General features: G+C 43.0%; 1 protein-coding gene across 1 annotated transcript; it reads right to left on the bottom strand.

Annotated features, from left to right (window-relative positions):
- Positions 1-2,454: 2,454 nt before the first annotated feature.
- Positions 2,455-25,529, bottom strand: UBASH3A (ubiquitin associated and SH3 domain containing A). Its single transcript, XM_063393132.1, has 14 exons — positions 24,299-25,529; positions 20,440-20,493; positions 18,883-19,069; positions 17,107-17,305; positions 16,263-16,432; positions 14,634-14,842; positions 13,619-13,745; positions 11,331-11,430; positions 9,688-9,810; positions 8,826-8,918; positions 7,710-7,854; positions 5,634-5,740; positions 5,040-5,146; positions 2,455-4,388 (listed from the first exon to the last, which is right to left on the bottom strand). Exons 1-14 carry the CDS (start codon positions 24,583-24,585, stop codon positions 4,251-4,253), a joined length of 2,046 nt encoding a protein of 681 aa, XP_063249202.1. The 5' UTR covers positions 24,586-25,529; the 3' UTR covers positions 2,455-4,250.
- Positions 25,530-25,544: the final 15 nt, after the last annotated feature.

Below are 25,544 nucleotides of genomic sequence, written 5' to 3' on the forward strand. Positions count from 1 at the left end.
AATAGGGAAACCAATCATATGAAATAAAGAGGTTATTACTTCTTCTTTGCAATTTTTTCTGCTATTAGAAATATCATAGTGAGAAAATTCCTATGCAATATTTCCTCTCCTATCTTGCATTTTGTTTGCAATTTCTTGTCACACTGATGTTACCCCAGTGAGCATTTTTAGATCAATTCTCTTTCCTATTTTTGCTTTTTTGGATGAAGAGCTGTGCTGCATTTCCATTATTACTGGAGCTAGGTCAAAGCTAACTTGTCTGCCAATGTTGGGGGGGGGTGGTTTAGTCTTTTTATAAGAAAATTAAGATAATGCACTTAATTGCTACTTTTATTATAGTCTACTGTAATTTTGAGGAATATCTGCACAACGTAATTCCAAACTCACTTCCATTTTAATGTCATCTTCAAGTCAAGCTGAGTTCATTCTTGGATAAATTACTTTTTTTTCCCTGCAGCACTATTTGTTAGTACATGAGTGACCTCCAGTGGTATTCCTGAAAAAAAATAAAGTCTCCTGCCTGGAATACAATCAAGGAAAACTGAGAATATCCAGAAATCTCTAATGTGTTATAGGTTGCTCCTGAGAACGGGACTTGCTACTTTTGGAGACCCCCAGTGTTTTTGTTGGAGAAGTAAAAAAATCCATTGAACTTTTTTATTCCTCACCAGTGACTTAAAATCGTGCAAAGAACAGAAATATCTACTTCTCTGAGTCAGCAGAACTGTGCATATTCTTTACACCAGTATTAATGCTGGCACAAGGAAAAAAGCTTTGGAAAAATCAGGATCAGAACTTTCATAGCATGTTTTATCTCATTTTTCAGAAGAATTTGTCTCAAGTGCCTTTCCAAGCTCTCTGCCTAAAAGTAGTTCCAAACAATATAATTTTTGATGTTAATATCCTTTCAAAGGGTGTGGAAAGCATTATTGTTAAAAAACTTGCTGCTTTTCCTCCTCATCCCTCAATCACACCAGACCATATTTAGCCATGTAAATCTGAGGTTGTTTTCCCACAAGGGGTCACCACAGATTAGCTTCACTGCAGGTCTTCCTCAAAAGAATTTATGTTCTCACATTTTAAGATACAAAGAAAACATTCAGATTCTCAGGGCAGTACTAAAAGCATCTATTGAAGTAAATAACTTTGTATTGAAATAGATGCAGTGAAATAAAGCTGCAATGGAGTAAAACAACAACTAATTTTAGAAGTGGCATAGAAAAACCAAACCAACCAACAAACCAAACCAAACAAAACCCCCCAAAAAACCAAACCCCAAGAAACTGGAAAAGAATTTCTTATTTCTTTTGCTTACCACAAAATTAATTTGGAAGATTCTAAGGAGATTTTCTTCATTTCACCTGTGTTTAGTGATTAGTCTCATGCTGTGTACACACCACATTAGGAATTCTCTCTCTCTCCCAGGCACCAGATTGTACAACCAAGAAACTTTGTATGTTAAAAACATAATTTCAGCTCTGATCTTAAAAAGTGTTTAGATTTGAATCTCTGCTTATGGGGTCCCAGGAAAGCCAAAAGCAGGATCCTTGAGAATAGAAGAGCTTGTCCTTGCCCTTCCATTATTAAGACTGAGATAGTTTCAATGGGTTCCTGTCTGTGCTGCCTGTTCCTTCTATTTATGTTCTTTCTGTTCCATTGACTCAAACAACAGACATGCAGAAGTCTTTATAACTTTAACACAGTATTTTGTGACTAAGCATTTGTCCTCAGCTGCTTAGCACTGCAGTGTGTGGATTAGAAGCCACCACAAAACTTAAGTTTCCAAACCCTCTTTTCAACCAAAACCCCTCAACCCTCTTTGAAACTCTGAAATTTAATTCATTGCTTTCACTGAAGTAAAATTCATTGGTGTGGATCTCTATTGAGAATAACAGCAAAGTACAGCGGGATTTTGGTTTGAGTGTTTTAGGGATCTGCCTGTTAAGTATATTGATTGAACAGTGTTGTTCATGCACTGTGGGTGTCTGATTAGATGCTAAGATTGGGTGGAGCAGGAAAATCCATCCTCTGTAAGAGACAGACAGACAGACAGACACTTCCCCCAGCCAAGTCCTTCTCCCCTCCTGTCACCTGCCTCTAGGGAGCTGCACACATTCATTAAGGATGGGAGCTGGATGGACAATAACAGGATTAAAGTGCCATTAACTGGCTTTCAGCAGCATTATTTCTGCAGACCAGAAGGACTGAAAAGCAAAAAGAAGTATTTCATTGTTATGTTATACACAGTGGCAACAGCATAGGAAATCTATTAAAGAAAGGAGATGATGCTGTTAAAGGAAGGAGATGATGCTGTTCTTACAGGTTATTTTTCACAACAGACCCACCCTGACAATACATTTGATGCCATTGGGTGAAGGGAGAGATCTCACTTGGTATTTTATTTTGGTATTTTAAAGGAAGACACAGATTCTTAAACCCAACTGGTGTTTGCAGCCGAATCTAGGATTAATGTATAAGAGCATTATGGAAAAAAACCCACACGTTGTCTCTAGAAAGGTAGAAGAAAATGTGTAATGAAATTTAATATCACTAATACATTAAAAATGACCAGTCTTTTAAGTGGCCTTGCTGATTTTCTTGTATCATACACCCTTTGTCAGCCAGACCTGTGAGTCACTGCCCTCCCTGCTGACCACAGAGGAGCCTGGCCATCATCTTCAGAGCTGAGCAAACCCATCCCTCACCACACCTGCCTCTCTTGGCTGACTGCAAGTATGTGCTGGGCTGAGAGGTGGAGAAGTAGCCAAGCCACAGTCCTCTCTGCACTGCAGTGGCATCCTGCTCCCCCTGATTGAGAAAAGGTTGACATTTGGTGTTTTTTATCTTTTTCTGGGGCTGCAGCTGTAGCCATCCATCTCCTGAGCTCAAGTCCTGTGCCCTTGCTTGTTAAAAAGCTTCTGTCTTGTCCCTGGGACATTTGACTTCCACTGTAAAATTGCAGCACTGTCAGAAAACTGAGAGCTCAAGCAACTCCACCAGAGCTGGAAAGTCAGAATGAATCATTGCAGCTGCACAGCTGAGATAACAAAATCTCTACACCCACAGATAAAGGAGCCTGTCAGACACCTCTCAGCCCCAAAGCTAGAATGTTGGATGGGTTCCTCTGCATGCCCCGATGGCTAATGGCACGCAGGGAGATGTCACATAGGAGCAGGTAGTGAGGAGTGAAAATGAAAACATTTTTAGTCATGCTCTGAGAGAAACATTTTCATTTTTTCCTTTCACTGAAAGAAACATTGTACTTTCCTGGAGGCAGTTGTCTGATAACCAGAAGGGAGAAGCAGGAGAAAAATAGACAGTGGAAAGGTGTGTTCCTATTTGTGCATAAAATTTCAGGGCTACGTTCCATTAATTAAACACACAACCTAGAGAAGAGCTGCAGAAACCTTTCAGGTGACCCACTGGGAAGGTGGGTGACCATTCATAAATTCAGCACAAACCAGCAAAAATCAAAGCTGGTGTGCTGCAAGTCCCACCTCAGGAAGGGTTCAGAGTTAAAGTTGCTCATGTCACAGTACAGTAACACAGGGCATTTTTTTTTATCCCAGAAACAGTAAAGCAAGCAGTTCATTTCCCTTCAAAAAGGAATAATTTAGACCCTTTTGCAATATGCATCACTTGAGAATTGCTGGATGAGGAGCTGGTGTGATAGAAAATGGACTCCCTTCGTAGAAGAGATAAATAGTCAGTGTGGTATTTGCTCTCACAGAACTGATGGAATGAACAGGAAACACAGTGGCTTTAGCTAGAGATGGTCTCCTCTTCGGGTAAAAGTTGACTTTTTTTCAGTCCCAGTTTTTCTGTTGTCTGAAAATATCCAAGTGGCTGAAGAAGGAAAAAAAAAAAAAGGGAATTCTTGCTGGACATAGTTTGGTCTTAAAAACACAACATTGTTTACTTCCGCACTTCTTGGAGTGGAATTTATAATCAGGTAGTTATATCCATATTTATTAAATATTTGTACCCCCAGGAAGGGTTGAAAGGTACTTTCCTCACTACCACCAGAAGTGTTATTTCTCACTTGAATGCCACTTCATGAGTTCATTCTTCTCAGTCACCAAAATAAAAACAAAGTCCAGGCACCAATCTTGGAAGTGTTTTTCTGTGTTTTGACAACTCAGAGAGGGCATTTCTCACCCTCTGTGTGTTTGGATGAATTATTGAGATGTGATGAACCACAACCCTCCTGTTGGCTCCTTTCTGACAACTGCAAAGGCAGAGATGACCTTTTAGTCTTCCAGGATAGTATTTCTCCAGTTAAATGCTGCGTTTGCTCCATGAGTTAATGTCTTCACTGGTGGGTTGACCATCTGCCATTTGTTCTCCTCTTCCTGTTCTTCACAGAAACACATTCCCAGGGAAGGGATCTGGGAAGGAAATTAGCAGCAGGGTCATTGCTTTGACGTGAAGGGGGGTTTTGCTACAGAAAAGAGCAGACCCTGATATTCTGTCTCTTCTGAAATGAACTAAAACCAGGCTGGAACTTGTGTCACCACTCCACATTCATGCCTGGACAACCTGTTCCCATGCCTCACCCTCCCCCACAGGGAGGAAGAATTTCTTCCTAGTATCCAATCTAAACCTCATCTCTGTGTTTGAAGCCATTGCCCTTGTCCTGTAACTCCAGGCTTTCTTGTAGGCTCCCTTCAGGCACTGGAAGGCTGCAAATAGGTCACCCCAAAGCCTTCTTTTTCCACTTTGAAAGGAAGGAGATTAGCTCCAAGTGGAGAGGTTTCCAAATGTGCCTCTTGTCTGTAGGTGCTACGTGGCACTGACTTTCCAGATGAAAATCTCCCCCAAAGACTTAGCTGCCAGTCACATACAAAGCCCCCAGAATAAAATCCTTCTCTTTACCTCCAATGCTTTGCAAAAACTGTGTGAGATTCCCTTCGGAACGAGAGAGCTGATGTCACTGGTGTTGGCATGCTGTTACACACGCCTTGCTGCACTGGCAGTCTCCTTATTAAAAATATAATGGAACAGCCCAAAGGCTGCCTGATGAGGTAAAATCCTCTTACCTTCCTCACCATCTGGGCAAAGTCCCCGCTGCCTCTGCTGGGGAGCCCTGCGAGCGCTCGGGTGAGAGATGCCAAGGAGGAGCCGTGGCCCACGATGAGGATGACACCTGGCACCCCAGGAGAAGCACAGAAGGGTGGTAAGGGGGCTGCAGCACTGCCACCTTCCCCAGCAGCAGATGGGGATGAGGTGACTTTGTGGCTGTTCATCTTTTTGATAATGTGGCAGAGCGTGTTGTGGTGGGCAGCAAATATTTACTGTGTTGAGCATGCCAGCTATTGAGAGAAGGCATTTGCGAGGGAAAGAGAAAAAGGCTTTCCAGGAAAGTGTATTATCTTTTGCTGAGCTACATCCTGATGTAGAAAGTTCAAGAAAAACGTATACTTTTGCAACTTAGTACTGTACCATCTCAGTTTTATTTTCCTTTTTTCATTTCTATCCCACAAATTGCTTGTATGTTACTTCAGTGTAGCCCAGGACAAGCACTGAGTCTACCTTAAGTTCTGTGCAGTGCCAACAGCTCACATTAAATCTGCATTTGCAGTTCCTGTTACTGCAAGTGTCTGACAGAATATACAAAGACCTGAAACCTTTACCTTTGCTGGGGCAGGCCGTGGTGATCTGTTTTATAACTGCAGAGCTTCTGCTGACATAATCTTCATAACTTTCTGATGGCACCAGAGAAGATTGTGGGAAGTTAGCCCTGACAATAAAACCACAAATGTTTGTTAATCTGGATGAAGACTGGAACACCATGGAATGACTACACCAAAAAAAAGGCACTTAGTTAAAAGGTTTATTTACTGATTTGACTGACACACTGTTACTTCTGCTTCTCTGAAGCATTAGCTTCTCCCTTTAATGGAGTAATTTCCATGAAATCTCATGGCTAATTCTCATAGCTCATAAAGCATCAGATGCAGAGAAAACCTTCAATAAAACTTGTAGTTTACAGTGGATATTATTTAAAGCAAGATTTATGCCTAAGAAAAGCTTTGAGCAATTCTTCCAGCAAGGACCACTGCCCAGACATGAGCTGCAGAGCTGCCTGGGTTCTTCCAATCCTGGCTGAGTTCAAACAAAGGAGAGATACTAATTATGTGAATGCTTGCAAGATTTGGTACCTCAGCATTTATCACCTCAATAAACCAAGCCAATAAAAATCTACCATGAACGAGGCTTATCTGCAGTGCTGGTCAAATAGGTTGTAAAGATTTTCACTGCTAGAGTTAATAAAAAATGGTGTTTCCAGGGTCCATAATCACAATGCATCTCTCCAAAGAATCTAAGCACTTCTGCTGAGACCACACAGTCTTCTTTTTTTTTATATACCAGGGCTTTTCAGGCACCTAAAAAAACTAAGAGCCAAACCCTCACACTGCTGTGAATCAGGGCAGCCTCAGAGGCCTGGTGGGGTTGGGTGATGGAAAACATTTGCAGTGGTTGAATATGGTAAAACCAGACCCAACGAGCTCAGTAGCAGAGTGAACCTTGCCAGTGAATTTTGTTGTGCTGCTGTTTAATATTATATCTGGTTTTTACTGATGCCCTTTGCTGGTGATTCTTTAAGTGACCTCAAACACTCACTCATAACACCTGGAACCCAAGGGGTTTTTTAACCCTGTGTGTGATGGGAAGAAACTGGCATTCTATGTGCAAGTTCAGAGTTCATCCACACTATTTTTGCCTGGATCTAAGCGAGCTGTGAGGGGCCTAACCACTGTAGTTAATATTGCCTTACAGATTCCCCTCTGACCCTCCCACTGCTGTGCATTTGCAGTTTCTTTTGAGGCAAGTGATTTTGTACCAAAAAAAAAACCAAACCAAAAAACCAGAGAATACATCCTGTTAGTGAAAAACACCCCAGAAAGACCTGTGCTCCAAAAAAAAGAAGGATTTTGGAGACTTTATGCAGTCTCAAACAAACATGCATCTCTGGCTGTAAGGAATCCATTAAGACATGAGATGTTTCCTTTCCCCCTTTCTTGAATACGTGGGAAATCCCAGAGAGAGCTGAGTAATTTCCTGGATTTGGCTGTGCACTGCAAACACTGAGCAGCCTGGCTTGTGAACAAGATGAGGAGCTAGACTGTATTGGAGGTTTATCATTTCCTGCTGAGCTGTGGTTTGCAAGAGCTCAGAAAAGGCATCGACCCTCACCCCACCAAGGCATGAGGACTCCAAAAAGTCCTTGCTGAGCACAGTATTAATATCTGAGCAGCTTAAAAAGATGCCACAAACATCAATTAAAGTGAAATGCTCTTATCTTGCCTGTCCCCAAAATCTCTTGCTGGTGCCCTGCAGACCCTCAGCCAAGGGCTGATGGCCTTATATAATGTTACATTTCTTTGCCACTGAGAATCAGGTTATTCTTCACATTTTTAAAGTGTTTTTCACATGAACCAAAGGTAAAAGCAAAGCTCTTGGCACCTGACATTAATGCCCATAATGTCAAGGCAACACCAGAGGAGGGCTGGTCCCACACACAAGATATTTGTGTGAGTGCACCCGTGTGCTGGTGACAGCATATCTTATTTTTATATCCTATTTTGATCTGAATTTGATCAGAATCACCCCATCTTTGCAGTGTTTGTAGTGATTTGTGACACATAAAGGGATAAGATATCTCAGGGAAAAACCCCACAGCTTTATCAGCCAGACAGAGCAATTACCTGTAACTCGTATCTATGTTGTAAGATGCCTCCACCAGTTCTCCCACAGTCATGAAGTCAGGGATTGCTCTGCTTGCTTCCCACTTGGTCCAGTCAAACAGGCCTGGTTCCACCCTGATTCTGACTTTTTGATTTAATTTAAGCCCTGCAGGAACAGGAATTAGATCTTAGGAGAAAGGTACACTCTAAGTGCTATATTCAGCTATACATTCTGCCTTGTTTGTTGTTGTACTTTCATTAATGAAAATTAATTACTTATTGTCAAACAATTGGTTAAAGGAATCCACCATTATATTCTTGTCTGACTAATGTTAAGGGACTGTAAATTATTATCATCATTTTTATCATAATTTTCGAAGCTCTCCTGTGATGCTCTTCTAGAAGAAAAAGCCTCAGTAATATTGCAATCTGCATAAACTTCAGACAGGAAATGTTTTTTACCATTTTTATACAGCATTTTTCTCAGCGTTCCTCAGTGGGGCAGTAAATTGTCCAAATTGTCCAAAATGTATTAGAAATGGAATTCATGTGTAAAAAGAAACATTATCTGTTGAGTATTCTCAGGAGAAGTTACTGAGTGGCAATGAATGCATTCTGATGTAAACATGGTAATGAGCTGTGAACTTGCTGAAAGGAACAGAAAATGAAAAAAGAAGAGAGGGAGAGGAAAGGAATGGAAAAATATTCTGCAATATGAAGGATTAAAATAGTTTGGCTTGCAAAAGAAAGCATGGAAGCAGTCTTCCCTGATTCACTTCCAGATCCTTCAGAGCTCTGGAAACATCTGATATTTGGGTCAAAATATTTTCTGGAAGAGGTGGCAGTGGTGATTTGATGAACAGCTACTAATGTTGAATTTGAGCAGATATGAAACCCTCTGTTTCACAAAACATCAGATTCCACTTTAACTATCAAGGACTGGTGTTTATGTGCTCACATCCCACAGACTGCACACACAGCATGAGGTTGGTTGCTGCCTGCATCACCAGCTAGTCAAAACCACAAACAACCACTGAGCTGTACATCTTCCTGATTGCTCGTGTCACAGACTTCACAGAGCTTTGGTGAAGAGGTTTCCAGTGTGGCAGAAGCACCTGGCAGGTTTTGCTGCCTTACCCTGCAGGACGTGCTGAGCTGTCTGCACACAGCGCAGGGCAGGGGACGAGTACACATAGCTGACTGTCACCTCCTGGTCCAGCAGAGCTTCCCCTGGATGGCAACAGCAAAGTGGGACAGATGAGAAACGACTATAAAACACTTTCTGCACAAAAACAGCTCAGAGCTTTGTAATTTCAACAGCATGGGATATATTGACAGTCCCTTTATATTCATTTTTTTTTCTCACTATCTGCTGATTGAGCTCATTAGAAAGCTCATTCTGGCAGAAACATCAATTCTAAAATGAGCGTTGGGAAGATAATTACAGAAGATTCCCCCCAAATCTGCAGACAGCAGTTAGGCATTTGGCTGTCTCCATCTATCTGAACCATCAGAGACAAGCATTTGCAGCAGAGCAGCACTGTCACAGTCATGCATCTTGCCCAGGGAGCACAAACAACTTCATCTGGTGAGTGAATTGAGACAGCCTAACCCACAGCACCCATCCTCCTGCAGCGAGGTGACCACACTCTGCTGACCATGGAGCTGCTTCCTCTGGCCAGCCCCTCACTCCTCACTGCCCAGGGAGCTGCATGAAACATTCATCCCTTGCAGACAAGCAGCAGGGCACAGAAAGTGTTCTGGCTCCTTCCTTTTGGCTTTCTCTGCCAGGAACTGGCAGAGGGGGTCTCAAAGTAACCAGCTGTGCTCTGTATTTTACTATTTAAGAAGATGTTGCAGTGGTTGCCCACAGAGAATTGTGGCCACAGTGAGTGCTGGTAGGAAATTTTTCTGCTGCAAAGCCAGCATGAGCTTTGTCAGACGATGACAACCTGCTTCCCAAACCCTTACATTTGCAGGAGGATAATATCCAGCTTACCTATAAGCCTTGACTGGAAAACACCACAGCAAGATAAGGGAGGATCACATTCAAACTGCTTCATGCTGTCTTTCTGCCTTGGCAGGGAGGAAGGGAAGTTCAGATCTGCTCTGTAGTATTTCCCTGAAACAAGGCAGGACGTTTTGCTGTGGCACAAGGGAGGCAGCAGCTGTGTTGTGTTTGTTTTACAGAGTCAGTGTCTCACTGATGAAAACCAGCCAGTGCTATCACCTTAAAGAGGTCATATTTTAAGGTCACAACACTGGCTTGAAAATCATCTGTCGTGACAGAATAGCCCCTCTTCTTCAAGCTCAGAAGGAGCAAATGGGAAGGAGAGGAGAAAGAACAGGAAATCAGGAGAATTTGGCTTTGTGGGACTTTAGAGAAACAAAAATTGCCTCCCTATCTACATTCTTTTACAATTGCCAAAATGACAAAAAAAACCCATTTCCACTGAATCAAAATGAAACCAATGCATTGATTATGCAGCTATAAGGTACCACTCTCCTTATGTGGTGTGAATTCCACACACTAAACATGAGGAATCTTCAGCACAGCAAGGCAGACTTTGAGCATAAAGCTCTCACTTGTTAAAGCCCACCTTCTTGTTCTCCTCCTTCCTCCTGATACACATTGTCCTGTTTTGGGTCAGTTTTCTTCAGCTGAAAACATATCTTTTTTTTTTTTTTTTTTTTTTTTTTTTTTTTTTTTTTTTTTTTTTAATCTTTTCTTTTTTAGAGAGAGAGAAAGGAAATTCATATTTTAATTTAGGTCAGTGCTGACATTTCATTTCCACTACAGATTTTCCAGGCTGGACTAGTGATGCAGTGTGACTCCGTGGTTCTGGCTCAGGCAAAGAAAGGTGGAGGGGTCTGACAACCACACCTCGTGTAATGAGAGGTGATGAGTGTGCTCCTGTGATTTGTTCTTGTACCAGTGAGACACACTTCCATCAGCAGCACAAGAGCTTTGTTTGTCTGCAGAATTTAGTGAGCATAAACATGAAGGACTTTAGGACACTGTGACCTGGTTATGTGCAGGTCAAAGTGATGCCTTAAGTTTGAGCTTTCATGTTTTTCAGATTCTGTGCTGCCCAGGGGTGCAGTTCTGAGCCTCATATTAAGTGTTAGTGAGCTCTCTTCACAGAGTGGGTAGACAAAACAAATCCTTTTCCTGCTGAAGACCAAGGACAACAGTTACAAGTTTTCAGGCCCAAAAGCACAAACAGTGGTGGACTGAAGAGAGAAAACAAGAAGGATGTGAGTTCATAATCTGAATCTATAATTGGACAATTAAACCCCAATATGCAAATAGACCAAAACTTATAAAAGTGTAAGACCTCATGAATGATTGTCCATCTTGGGTCCATCTTGGGTGTAGCCCTGGTCAGGCTCTTGTTCTGCCCAAGGTGTATCCTTTAAGGCCTTTCAATAAATCCCTACTTTATTCTCTAGCTCTGTCCACTCTCTGTTCCAGGTCAGCCTTCCCAAGGCATCAGAATCAGTGCTGTGCCTGACTTGCACTGTTACCACTCCTTTGTGCCGGGGTTGACATTTACACAAAGATTGAATCTCTTCTACCCATTACTGGGGTTAATTGGGTCTGGTGCTGGTTTTTGAAGATCCTCCCATTACCTTACTCACCGTCTGCAGTCAGGCACTGCTGAAGCCAAGATTTGCCAAAGACCTGATCCACTCTTTCCCCGTGGCGCATCACCAGCACGCCTCTCCGCAGGGCGGCATTCTGAGACAGATGGGAAAAGGGAGTTTCAGAAGGATGTTAGCTGTAACCTGCAGGAAAATCTGGATTCCTGGAGAAGAGAGAGTGTAAAAGATGCCTGTCCTTAGGACAGTGATAAGCCTGAAGGCAAGTGAATCATAAAATCATTAAGGTTGGAAAAGACCTTTGGGATTATTGAGTCCAACCTTTCACCGATCAGCACGTTGTCAACTCAGCCAGAGCACTAGTGCCACATCCATTTGTTTCTTGTGCACTTCCACGTTTGGTGACTTGACATGTCCCTGGGAAGTCTGTCCAATGCTTAACCATCCTTTCAGTGAAAAAATTCTTCCTGATATCCAGCCTGAATCTCCCCTGGTGTGGCTTAAGGCCACTTCCTCTTGTCCTGCCAAGGTCACATCCCTGACCCTCATGGGCTGCAGGTTCTTATTCTGTGTTGGCATTAGTGAAAGCCAGTGGTGGTAACAGATCTTTTAATCTCAGTGTGGGAAGGAATCACAACTTTATTTTATATCATATGGTTGATGTAGACAAAAACCAGAAAATTAGCTAAGATCTGACTGGTAATGCCCTTTTCTACAACAGGACTAACACCAAGCTTCTCCTTCTTTTCCTAGTGAAAATACTACTTCTGCATTTTCAAAACTGTGTAGCCAAATCAACAGTGAACCCAGATCTCCTTCAAGGCCACCTTTCTTACTTGGACTGCATGGAATTACAAGTAAGTTTGAAGTAGTTTGGGGTTAGTATATAGTGTACATTAAATACAAATCAGAAGATAAGGAGAAACTGGTCAAAGGCTTTAAAACTTTAAAACAGTGTTACTGCTGCAGCGCTGAGTTAAGTGCTCTGCATCTTCAGCAACAGAGAACTCTTAAGAAGTGGTTTGAGATTGATATCCATGCATTCTGTTAAATACTTGCACTTCTGCCATGAAACACCCATCAACTGCCACAAGATCAGAGTATAAACCCAAGGTTTTGTGCTCTTTCTGTTAAATACTTGCACTTCTGCCATGGAACACCCATCAACTGCCACAAGATCAGAGCATAAACCCAAGGTTTTGTGCTCCTCCTCTTCTGCGAGCGAGGAACCCAGAGGCCAGAGAAACTCTCGACTGGAGATGTGCCCATCTGAAAACACATTTCTCAGGCCAAGCCTTGGCTCTGCCACAGATCTGACCTAGATAAGAGACGCCAAGAGCCAGAGGAAGGACGTGTGACTTGCTCAGAAAGTTTTTACAGTCATATACATGGTGTCCTGGTGGCCCCAGGATGGAAGTTCCCTCAAGGTGCCCTCAGTTTCTCTGATGTTAGCACAAACCAGCCCAGGGTTATTGCTCAGCACAGCAGGAAGGGAGGCTGTGGGGCCAGCAGGCTAAAGGGGTTTACGAGGCATATCTGTGCTGAAAATGAATTTTGGCATCTCTGACAGAGCAAAAAGGCAATGCAGGTGCAAATGTGTTGTAGGAAGAAACCAAAGCCCTTTTTCATTCTGCTCTTCCTACCAGAAAACCACTGGACAAGGGAAAGATTGACCTGTTGATTTTGAGCCTGGGAGAAAAATGTGATCCTACCAATGCTGTTAACCACCCCAGCTATCTATTCTGTGCAGTTATCTTCACTGGCTACATATTTTAAAATAAAGAAGAAAATGAAACCTTTAAATGTGATCTGGGGCCATGGAAACCTCCAGGACAGCACCCACAGAACCTGGACATAAGAGCAGCCATGAACAGTGAGCCTAATTCTGATTTAGTTACTCTGCCTGAAGCCATGTGGAAGTCAGGGGAGGCTGTGCCTGTGTCTCACTTGTCAGACGTGTCTCTATACCCACTGAGGCTGTGCTCAGGGAAACCTGAGCAGAGAACTCATGAGTTGTGCTATTATGACAGGAACAGGGAAAGATTTATGAAAGAGAAGTGTGATATACTTCATATGCATTACAAAAAAACCTATGAGATATTATACAATACAGTATGAGTGTGTATGTATCTATAAATGTACAACATAATAAATAAAATGGTGTCTATAAATGTACAACAAAACATGAAAATATGAGGGAGGGAAAGGAAGATACTACTAAATTTACTAAATGCCATTAATAAATAGCATATCTGCCAAAGCATGTGGCAAAGCATGTGGAAAGACCACTTAAGGCATCAATAAGAAATGGAAAAAAAAACAATTACCTGAAGAGAAAGAGCATTGGTTACACTCCTTGACACACTGAGATTATGGGCTTCCCCATTCAGCTTTACATTGGGTTCCTTTTCAGCTTTGGAGAAGGATCTTGAAGCTGTGTCAAAAACATATTCCCTGTAAAAAAGCAGAAGCAACACACACACAAACATACAGGCACACACACAAATAGAAGAGACTTTTGAGTCGTGATGTTGTTTACAGGATCAGCAAGTCAGGATTCAAGTTCCATTCAATACTTTTTGCACACTTGCAATCCACCTCATCGCTTTGTTGTTCATTTAGAGTATGCCCCATAAAAATGAGGAATATTAATAAGAAAAATATCTGGAACTGATGGTGCATATTGGGTGTAACCCTGCTAAAGAGGGACCTTCAAGCAGGAAATACTACCTGGTGCCCTCCTCCCTTTCTCTGAGACATCAAGAAGTACACAAAACTTCCCAGCTTAGAAAAATCAGCTCTAATCTGCAAGTAGCATCAGCTGTGCTGCAGAACGAAGTGCAGGAAGTCAGACAGGTGTGTTCTGATGCAGGGCACATCAACAAGATAAGGGTGGTGCCAAGGTGGTGGAGCAACCTTTGTGTGGTTTCATTTCAAGCGAACTTTACAAGCCCTTGAAATGAGAAAGAAAGAGGAGAGCAGAGAGCCAGGCTGAAGCTGAGCCTGCCCTGGCAGAATGTGCTCTTTCAAAAATTCATCAGGGCGTTCAGGTTCTTCCAGAGCAAACAGGGGTCATCCCTCCAGCAGCTGAACTTACGAACTCTGGGTGTCTGCAGGCGTGTGTCCTGTCTCTTTTCCCTCAGGAGATGTCCCAGAATCCCACCTGGACCCTCAGGATTTCCCCTCTGCCCACAAATCCCAGCAAGGAGGAACTTCCACGGCTCCTGAGTGGGAAAGCATAGCTCACAAATCCCCAGGTCACCTGTTCCTGACCCAGGTGTCAGCCTGGTGGGCTCCCTCACCTGTGCCTGACCCAGGTGTCAGCCTGGTGGGCTCCCTCACCTGTGCCTGACCCAGGTGTCAGACTCGTGGGCTCTCTCAGTGTAATTCTCGGGGAGGAAGCCCCTGCAGCCGGTGCGGTGCGAGGTGCCGATCACCCAGCCCTCGCTCACGTCGCTCTGCTGCGTCGGGTCCACGTAGACCAAGTCCCCAGCGTTGATCATGAGCTCGTCGATGTTCTGGGGCTTGTACTGGAAGAGAGCCCTCAGCCTCTGGGGGGACACACAGCAGGGTCAGGATGTTCCCCGTGCTGCAGCTGCTCAGGGGGTGGTTGTTTGTTGGAACCCTGGGCACTGGGAATTCCAGGCTTTCTGTGCTGACAGGCACTGACCCCGATGCAAACACTGCATTCAACCTGAGGCTGTGGAGAAGGCTTCCAAAATTGAGTGACAGCACTGGGATTGTGGGTGTGTAATTTAAATAGAAGTGTGTGATATCACAGGGTGGAAAACTTAGAGTTTATGGTTTTAGAATATAGTAATATATATAAAGCAAGATGGAGGATTTAGGGTGTTGGCCAGTGCTCCTTTCACCTCCTTCTTCTTGGGTTTGGGTGATATCTTGTAATTGGGTAAAAAAGTCCTCATTGTGGGTCACGGGTGGTTGGTTGTTGGGTTGAAAGTAAAAATAATTTAGGTGTCATTTCTTAATTGCATAGTTTGTTCTTAGACTTGTAGAGAAATAGAGACACAATCATTTTTCACTTTGTTAGTTAGAGCTCACAGCTTGTGAGACTGTAACATAGATAAGAATTAATAAACATCTGAGTCCAAACACAAAATCCATCTCTTGTGCAAATAATCCCAGCTCTAACAAGAAAAATAATATAAAATGCTACAGTTGTTCACCTCTCCTGGACACAGAAGCTGTTCTGTTTTCCACTCTGCAACTTGCTCCTTAGTGGCACTTCAGCAGAGGAAAAGGAGGACACTACCACACTTACAGTATGCGTAAAAGCAGGCACTTTGGTTTGCACAAAAATACTTTTTTCCCCCTATAACTGGTACAGACTTATTTGAAAACCAGTGTAGATCTGACCTATTTTTGCGATTGCTTGCAGCTCTCCTGAGTGTGACTAAAATCCAGTATGAGACTTGTGACAAAGTGATTTACTGATCTGACAGAAAGCCGTTGAACAATCCGTAATTTAAATTTGGAAATGAGAACCGAAAGAATGTTGACTGGTTTCAGCTAAGAGTCTGCTGAGCAGAAAATCATCAGCGAGAGCTGACCCCTGCTCAGTGCTGCAGTTTTCATCGTGGCTGGAACAGTCAAGAAAACTAATTTTGCTGATGAGAATTTTGCTGCAAAACTGTAAATTGAAAAAAACCTAGAAAAAATTAAGGGATCGTGATTTTATGTCTCTTATTTTCTCATGTCATGATAAGATTAGTCTTTTTTTCTGTTGGGGGTTGGAATTTGATTTTGAGACAGGTCAAGCAGCCTACCAAAATAAGGATATTATCTACTGATTCAGTGCAGTTTTTCAGCCCAAAATGGCCCTGGAAACAACCATGCTCTTTGAAACACTGTGCTGAGCAGGCAGAGATGTTCTTAAGGATGGAAAAGGCAAGATAACTGTAGCAAAGGAAATGAAAGGCTCAGGAGATGAAATAAATGTGATTCCAGTACCTGGTAATGCACAAAACGCATGTCCCGTGAATAGAGAGCAACCACCCACTGGCAGGGCTCCCCTGGGTTAATGCATTTGGCCAATTGTTCCAAAGTCTTCTGATGGTGAGGATAAAACCTGTGAGCCAAGGTGAGGTGGAACTGCTTCAAGGAGGGCTTCACATGGCAGTCTGGGGATGAAACAATCACATCACAGAATAGAAACAAAGCTCATTTAAAGCTCCTCTTTCTTTATCCTACACAATTTGCATGATGCAGGAAACATCATAGTAACTATGGTAGAGCAGATCTACTGAATAAAGGTTTTCAAGGGTGTCATGGTTTTAATCACTCCAAAATCATTCACAAATGTGGATTGGGTTTGCTTCCTGGCTTCATCTGTGAGGAAAAGAAATTATGATAGTTTGATTTCCTCTCCAGCCTGAGATGTATTGAACTAATTTCTCCCAGAAAAGCTTAAGTCTCCACTGGTGATGTGGTTTTTCCCTTGGAAAAGGTATTAGGCCCTGTTCCTAGGGAGGCAGCCAGGCCATCAAGCTGGGCCACAGCACCACGAGGGTGGAGATTTGGGAAGTGTTTTGTCCCTGCCCATCCTGGATATCCTGGTCAGTCACCAGCCAAGTTGCACATAGGATAATTTCAGCTTCTAGGCAAAACTGCTGTGTCTTCAAAGACTAAAAACATGCTCCACTGGCTACTCTGCTTGCAATCTGTAGGAGAAAAGGCTGTTTGCTGGCAGGAAAACATCATCTAAGCTCCCCTGGAGACACAGGGAATGTTTTCAGCACTGTGACTACGCAATTGTGCTACAACCCACCCATTTTCCCTCTGGTGTTGGTCTTACCTGCCAGGGCTGAAGCCTCTGATGAGAATGCCATAGCAAAATCTTTGAGGACCTTTGCCTGGCTGTCATCAATGAAGAAGCCAAGGTAGCTGGGAGAAGCATGTAGTGTTAGGGAAATGGATGGTGGAAAGCTCTGGGAAAAGCTGTCACCGACTCGCTTTAAGATGTCATACAATAATTCCACTTTCTGGTCTTCACACTGAAAGAAAACAGAGGAGGAGCAGGCTTTACCCACCAGATCATAGCCAGTGTTGTAGTCCCTGTCATACAGCACTGTCAGAAAACTGTGGGTCTACAAACTTCTTGAGAAACACAAAATACCTAGGACTTTGCCTGAAATTCCTGGCATTAAACCCATCAGTATTTGGCAGTTGGATCAACACAGTGTCCTGGTTCCATAACAGGAGATGGAGCCTTCAATCCAAAGTGTATCTAGTCTGGGTAGGAAAACCAAAATATTTTACCATGTGTCAGGTGTGCAGTAAAGTCTGAAATGAGACAGGGATCATGATTTCCCTCTTCAATTCTATGTAGGAATTTGTGTTGTTGTTATCCTACAGTCCTTTACTGAAATGTGCAAGGTGAGGGTTGCAATGCAGTCGTCTCTTCCAGGCCTTTAAACTTGATGCCTCCCACAACCATGGCATTCATTATTAATTAATTAATGATTTTTGTTCTGTATAATTGTGTTTAATGGTCACAGAGCACCACTCAGTATTTTGCAACAAAATAGTCTTATTTTCACTGTCTCTACTTTTTGGCATGGTTGCGATGATCCGTCCTTAGGAGGAAGGAAGCATTTAATGGTTTAACATAAGAGTATGATGAACAAAGTCACTTTTATCCAGCTGCTCTAGCCCAAGTGTGTTTCAGCACATCTCAGATACAGCTGATGTTCATGAGTTGCACCATCAGCATGCTAAAACTGGATTCCAGGAGGCTCCAGAATTTTTCCAGCCCAGCCCAGTGCTGGACTTCACAAAAGATTTCACAAAATCTCTAGCTTCAATAAAAAGAGTAAACTCTGGGACATGCCACCATAGCAGTGACCTGCTGATGGGGCTCTCTAGGGAATGCAGAGCTTTTCCTGAGATTCCCACAGGCTTGTACCAACGCTGTCTGCACCCTGTGATAACACTGTCCCTCCTGCACTGCCTGGGAAGGTTTATCATCCTAAATCCATGCAGCAGTGCACACATGGAAGCCTGACAGCAGCTGGACTGCACAGGGCTGCTCTAGATGGATCAGCTACCCTGAAACATCCCAGTCAGACATTAACTTAGACATTAAACAGCACTCAAACATTAGGCATCACTCAAACATTAAGCATCACTCAGACTCTGAGCATCACTCAGACTCTGAGCATCACTCAGACTCTGAGCATCACTCAAACATTAAACATCACTCAAACATTAAGCGTCACTCAGACTCTAAACATCAGACTCTAAGCATCTAAAAAAAATCAGACTCTAAGCATCCCTCAGACATTAATGCTCAAGCATTGAGCATCACTTAGACTTTAAGCATCACTCAGACTTTAAGCATCACTCAGACTTTAAGCATCACTCAAACATTAGGCATCACTTAAACATTAAGCATCACTCAAACATTAAGCATCACTCAGACTAAGCATCACTCAGACATTTAGCAACGTGACTGGACCTGGGTCACGCCATTTGATCACCAACAAGTTCTGGTGCCAGACAACAGCAGGTGGCCCAGTTTCACCAAAAACCACCCAGCTGAAACCCGACCCTTGCGCCCCCCTTGCCTCACCGGGAAGAAGTCGCAGAGGGTGACGTGTGGGAAAACCTCGTGGGCTCTGTTCCTGCCACACTGGCGCTTGCTCTCCTTCCAGAAGTCCTGCAGGCGGCTGTGCAGGCGGCCCGTGGGGCACAGGTAAAGGGCGTATTCCTGGGGGATTGGGTCATCCAGGGAGGGGTCGTTGCAGTGGGAATGCAACCTGAAATCAAGAGCATAGCACCCAGAGGGAGTGTGTGTCCTGTGGCTGAAAGCCTCCAGAGTGGAGATCAGAAAAAGATGCATTGAAATCCCAAAAAATGCAATTTTATGATTTTCTTACAAATTAAATGCTGAAATAAAATCCCATTTTTCTCTCTGAAGCACTAAATAATGGAGAAATTATTTTTCTGCTTGTTTTTTGAGCACTGTACATTTTATTATGTGCCTTCACTTCTATCAGTATCTGAAAATGAGAGAAAACAAAAAATACCTTTTTAGCGGGTTGAAGGGTTTTTTGGTGGTTTTGTTTGGTTTATTTGGTTTTTTTTTTTTTTTCCTTTTTCATAATTAGAAACAAAGGAACTGGAGGAGGAAAAAGGCAGTGGGTGGAACATGTTGAAGAATGACAAAATTAAAACCGGCCAAAGATGAAAAAAAACACTCAAAAAGAGCCTTTTTATTCAGCCCTAAGAGAAGCAAGCAAGACAAATCAGAAATGCCCAAGGAAAAGGTCAGAAGCTCAGATGCCATGTGATGATATCGTTCACCATGTCTTTCACATGCTGTGTGTTTGTCTTTGCAGCTGTTGGATTGGGAATGGTTGTTGGGAAGTGTGGCAGCATCCCTGAAAAATATTATTTGGAAAGAACAGGCCATTCTCAAATGCCTCCTCTGGCTTTTCACAAAAGAAAAGAAATCAGAAGAAAAAAGGAAAAAGGAACTGAACCAAGGAAAAAAAAAAAGAAAAAAGAAAAAGAAAATGCAAGGAAAGACTGTATTTAATGTGAAGGTGGATTAAAACAACAACAAAAAATCAGTTATCAGCACCTGAATGACATATAAATACTCTGTGAGAGTCTTGTTAGAGAGGAAAAACTTTGTGGCGTTCAAAACTGAGAAGTGATTTTAATTGTAATAACATCTCCCTCTGACCATCAGCCTTTCACCTTAATTTGTGGTGGGCCTTTCTGTTCCCCCTCAGCTGTTGTTTCTGCACATGTTGGTAGGTGTAGTCATGAGTTTACAAAATTTTTCCCTGTTTCCTTGCTCCTTTCTCTCAGGAGGCTTAAAGCTGAGGAGGATTTTCTGACCAGACCAGCTGGTCCCATGAACTGACTCATCAGTAAAAGTAAACACTTGTTTTTAATTTACTTGGACCTTCTGCAAGTTACCTTGTGTCCCAGAATAAGTACAAATACAAATATTTTTCTCTCTGACTGAAATAAATGAAAAAATGGAGAAAAATCTCAAATTCAGGTTTGTTTTTCTAATGGCACCTAACTTCAAATTCAGTGACAGGATGAGCACATCAGCAAGGATTTTTAGGCAGGTTTAACATGAAGGCACACCTTAGAAATCACAGGTACTTACCATTTGACTGCATCTTCTATTGTTTTTTGTCCAGTAGCAACCAAGGCTTTTTGCCTACAAAAAGCACAAAATTGGTTCCTCAGAATAACAGAAAGAAAACTTTTCTAAAGTAAAGGCATTTAGTGAGTATGGTCATCAAGTTCATTTTCCAGCACAGGCAGGACATTTATCAAGATGGTTTCTCCTAGCAAATGTTATTGTTCTTGAATCTTTCCAGATAACGTTTTTCTCACTTCAAGTTTTTAATTCCTTGAAGATTTGTAGCCTGTCCTCTCCATAAGATGCCTTCCTTTCTGTTTTGGAGGTGTTTCCTTAGCAGCCTTACTGGCTATATGAATTTCCTTGGGGTTGGATAAACCATCCATCCAAGCACTGTAAGAACAGGGTTTTCTTGGTCTGTAGCAAAAAGGTTCTGATTCAAGATCCAGGGCCAAGCCCATACATTAAAACTAAGCAAAACATGCTTATATTGGGCTCTGAAATCTGGATTGAGGCTCCTCCACAGCCAGCAGAGAGCCAGATCTAAGCCAGCAGCTCAGACCAAGATGAGGGACAAAGGCTCTCATTTCTGTCAATGCAACTTCCGTTCTCTGGGGTGGGATTTTTGATTCACATTTCCTTTTCTAACTAGAGCTTTCAAAAAGCCAGCTTCACATGAGCAAACCTTTGTTCCTAAACACTAGGTGATGGGTGAAGGATTCCAGTGTTCAGGCAGCAGCTGCACTGGTGAACCCCATTTCCACTCCTGAAAGGCACCTACAAACTTCTCAGAAGAAACACGAAGGGGAAGTAGAGATAGAGGATACTGGAAAAAATTTGCTGAATTTCTTTCTCTGCTGATGTCTTTCCTTCTCTTTTGAGGCCACCCTTTCTGGCCACTGGCTCCTGAGGGCATCGTGTTGTGTTGTCTCCTCCCATGTTTGTTCTTCATCCATCCCCGTGACCCCGAACACGCATCAGCAGTGTCTGCATTGAGCTGCAGGACTCAGGCTCATCCTTTTGTTCCCTCCCAGTCTTGTGTCTTCTCTTCAGTGTAAAAACTACGTGTGGGCTTGTTAATAACATTTATATGCAAACATTCCTGGCTCTTTAGTGGGGTTCAGCAGAGATGAGGACAAACATGAGACTTTCCACTCAAAATTTACCTTCTACCTCTCATCTCCGTAAAGTAAATCAGCTGCCGTGGCCAAATGAATGCACAGCCACGAGGTGTAAAACCAGCCTGTGGGATTGAACACTGCACATTTCCTTTCTGTGCCTCTGCTGAGCCTTCCTTCTCCCCCACACCAAACACAAGCAGCCGTGTTTCTGTCCCTCTCCTCACGCAGCCTTTCCTGCTGTGCCTTGTGGAAGTGTCAGTGGCAATGATAACAGGGTTCATAACTATTAATTGCACCTCCAATTTATTATTTTTTTTTACCACTTCATGCCATGCTGCACCTCCCACATGGGGACAAGCTCTGTGCAGACAGCTCTGAAGCTGAAATGGAGCTTGGCTTCAGCTTTTCTTTACCACAGGGCCTTCAAAATGAAATGCAATAAAAGCGAGACCTGAGGCCATGAGCTGCCATCCTGCTCAGTCCCACCTCATCGTTCTCTTGTGCCCCTCTCCACACCTGTCCCCACCTTTTGTCTCATCACATATGCTGGCTGTAGGATGATTTCCAGCAAGGTTTATAGAGCCCTCGGGGTGCACTAGGCTGTGACTAATCCCATACGTCCCAGATGAGAAGTGAAAATTGAAAAATAATGCAATAATTCTGCATGTACCAATTTCTCTCAGATAGAGAGAAGAATAAACCATTGAGAATCTGAAATGAAAGTAGATTAAAAATAATTCTACAGTGAGAATTAGTGGGCTTTTCCCTAAAACAGAAACTGCTGGCAGTTTCTTGTGGAAAGTTTTTTATCTTAGGCTAGACTTGGCTCTCACATATTTGAGTTTTGTTTACTGGGGAACTGCTGCTTTGGCCTGTTGGTTCTACATGATGAAAGATTTTGTAATACTTCCATCCACCTCATATTCCTTAGGCCAGGACGTCTCAAAAGAAACTTTTCAGTACTTTCATTCATGATTTAATTGAGGGACAACAGAGACAGTGAAAAGGTTTTTTAAAAATGCAATCAAAATTTTTAAGGTCTTAAGGTCAATAATAGGAAATAATTGTTTTTTAATTGCTTTTTGACATTTTGTTCTGTCAATTTGCACAGTATTTCTGCTGCTGCTTCCTGATTTTGAACAGGGAAGCACAAAGTCATCTCAGTAACAGCAGAAAGTGTTTTGCAGGAGATCCGAAAAGCATCACATAAATCAGAAAATAAATTCAAAAAGTGGTCATTACTTTGGGGTGACCAAAGTTACAGTATTAATAGAGAAATGATGAACCAGGTTTTCAGCCCACAGCTAAAATCCCACTGTGCATCACTGGGAACAAGGGACTCACAGTTCCCTTGTGAGCTGTGCCCATCGTGTCTGACATTGCTGCCACAGCTGTTCCCAAAAAACAACACAGTATTACAAATGGAACCTCTTCCACTGGCTTAACACTCAGTCAAAAGGTAGAGAGATATTGCTCTTCTTTCTAAAATATTTTTATGAGGGATTCTTTGATATTTAAATAATGAGATTTATTTTTTGAACAGTTTGAGCCAAAATGTCCCTACTTGCTATGCAGAAGTAGGAGAATCCTCCCCAAAACTTGCCTGTCCAATATGAGAGATGTTTGGGAGAGGAGTGACTGGCACTTTTCTTTTGCATTAACTTGTTTACTTGCCACCAGTTACTCTCTCATCCATTGGAGTTGCCAAGAATAGTGCCTCATTCTTTACTATGACACTTTCTAGGCAGGACACAATTTTTGGAACAAGATCCTGATTCAAGACAGGAAGAAAAATTGACAGACTTCGGGAACCTCTTAAAGAAAAAAGAACCAGTTTCCAGTGACACCATCCAGCAGGAGATTTTTGCCAGGCCTGAAAAAAACTTTGGCTAGAAATTACATCCATGTTTAATTCCCTTATAATAAGAGTAATAAGCAGAAAAAAACAAAAAAAGAAAGATGTACCCCAAGTGCAAACTAGGGTCAGCTTCTCAACTCATTGAGAAGCCCCTCAGAACTCAGGATGTGGAAGGGTGTGCGTCTTTAGATTTACACAGCACTTTAAAAGATTGGATATTGAGCAGGTTGGTTTTGCTATATTGTGGAAAATGGATCTGTGGAGAATTCTCAAAGCCTGACAGAAGGCTCACATAGTCTTGTGGATCTGTATGCAAACCCTGAGGTAAAGTATCCTGACTTAGAAAGGCCATGGGATGGGACAGAAATTTCTGAGAGAGAAATTGAACTAGAAACCAGTTTCTGATGATGCCCTTGCAAACAGACCAGATATTTTTGAGAAATAGAACTATGAGAGATGTATTGTACCAAACCCGTGTGGGGTATTTTAGTAGATGGTTGGCTTAGAAGCATTAGCAGCATTGTGTGGCAAAAGCTGGTAGGCCAAAAAACGCTTGTAATATGTTCTAATTAAGAAATAGTTTTGCTCCTGATTGTGATGGCGTGAATTGTAACATCTGAGACTGAAAATGGAATAAAAGTCTTAAAAAACGCCTCTCAGGAGCCCCATCTCTGGGTCAGAAAAAGAGTTTTTCTGCCACTATGTGGGCAATACACACTGCTCTATACAAAATCCAGAGCAAGACAGGTCTGATCCCTGCATGGGGACATCACCCTCAGGAGCAGCACAATCTCCTGATAAAAAAAAAAACCCGGGGGATACCCATATTGGGATTTTATGGCCAACACCTCATATCTTAAATAAATCCCCCAGTGCAGAGGCAGCTGAGCACACTACTCACGCGATATGAGCTGGGAATCCTTTGGCCAGGAGAGGCTCCAGAAGGGCAGAGGTGCTCCTGCCCCGGTGCTTGTTGGACACCTTTGCATACAGCTGTGCCTCAGCCACCGCCATCTCCTCACGGGCTGACAGGAACCGGGAGGAGGGTGTGAAGGAGGGAGGGAGGGAGTCAGAAAATGAAACAGAGAGAGGGAAAGAGGCAGATAAAATTAAAGAAAAAAAAAGAAAGAAACCAACCTCACAGCCCTTGTGATCTTTTCTGACAAAAAGCTGACATCCTGTTTTCATAGAACCTGCGCCTCTGAATTTTTGCCGTGGGGTGGCTGAAAAAGCAAAAGCTCTTCCTATGCGCCCTGGCAGGACAAGATGAGGAGCCCAAAGGTAACCACCACAGCCAGAGTGGGCCTGCTGAAGGGGCTGACGTGGGATCTTTTAGCTTTTCATCTTAAACCCTCTCATGAAGGCCAAGAAATTCACCTGAGCTGCAACTGCACCAGGGGGGAACAAGTGGGGCTGTCTTGCACTGTGTAGGAAGTTAGTCTGGAGGCTAAAACTTTCCCTTTGGGCTCAGTTTTCAAGTCCTCCTGCCCATATCAGGTGTGGCTCCTGCTTTGGTCTCCTCAGCCAAAGGCAACGAGCACCCAAACCATGGAAGATTAAACCCAATGTCCCACCTAGACAGCACACACTGAGGCTGAGCTTGGAGCAGCTCAGGGTGGAAGCAGAGAGAAGAACTTGTCCTTGCCAGTGGTGTCAGTCCCACTGAGGGAGCCTTTGCACAGCTGCCCTGCCTGGTCCCCAACCTTCCCAGTGTGGCCAGAGTGGGTGAATTGGTTGGAGACAGTTTTTCTGTCCTCATTGCAGGTATCAGTGTTCTCTCTGGAGGACAGGACACCTCACCCCGTGGACTGAAAGGATCACCTGAGCTGCTGGTCACCTGAAATGAGCCCTCATGTTTTCCCCACTTTGGCTGAAGTTCCCCTTGGGACACCTGGCCAGCTTGAGCTGGTTCTCCTGCCATTTGGAGAATATCAGATCTGAAGCCTGGTGGGGAGAGTGTCCCCATTTCCAGGGAAGGCTGCTGAAAGAGTGAAACAGGAGATGATGAAGGATTCTTGATGTCATGGCTTGAGTTAACAGGATCATGATGTGGTGTCCCCTCCTTTGGAAGTGCCAGTCTCCATCGTGCACAGAAATGGGACTGAAGAGATTCTCTCATCTCAGCCACATTCCAGGGACATGGGTTT

Source organism: Prinia subflava, chromosome 3 (assembly GCF_021018805.1).
Source record: "Prinia subflava isolate CZ2003 ecotype Zambia chromosome 3, Cam_Psub_1.2, whole genome shotgun sequence".
NCBI classification, from domain to species: Eukaryota; Metazoa; Chordata; class Aves; order Passeriformes; family Cisticolidae; genus Prinia; species Prinia subflava.

What these genes read in the sequence shown, in the direction of transcription:
- UBASH3A (XM_063393132.1), bottom strand. Translation starts at nt 24,585, where the DNA reads ATGAAAACAGGATGTCAGCTTTTTGTCAGAAAAGATCACAAGGGCTGT. An exon ending in ATAGAAGATGCAGTCAAATG is followed by an intron (nt 19,070 to 20,439) that starts GTAAGTACCTGT and finishes TCTTGATTTCAG; the next exon opens with GTTGCATTCCCACTGCAACG. An exon ending in GACACCTGGGTCAGGCACAG is followed by an intron (nt 13,746 to 14,633) that starts GTGAGGGAGCCC and finishes GCTTTTTTACAG; the next exon opens with GGAATATGTTTTTGACACAG.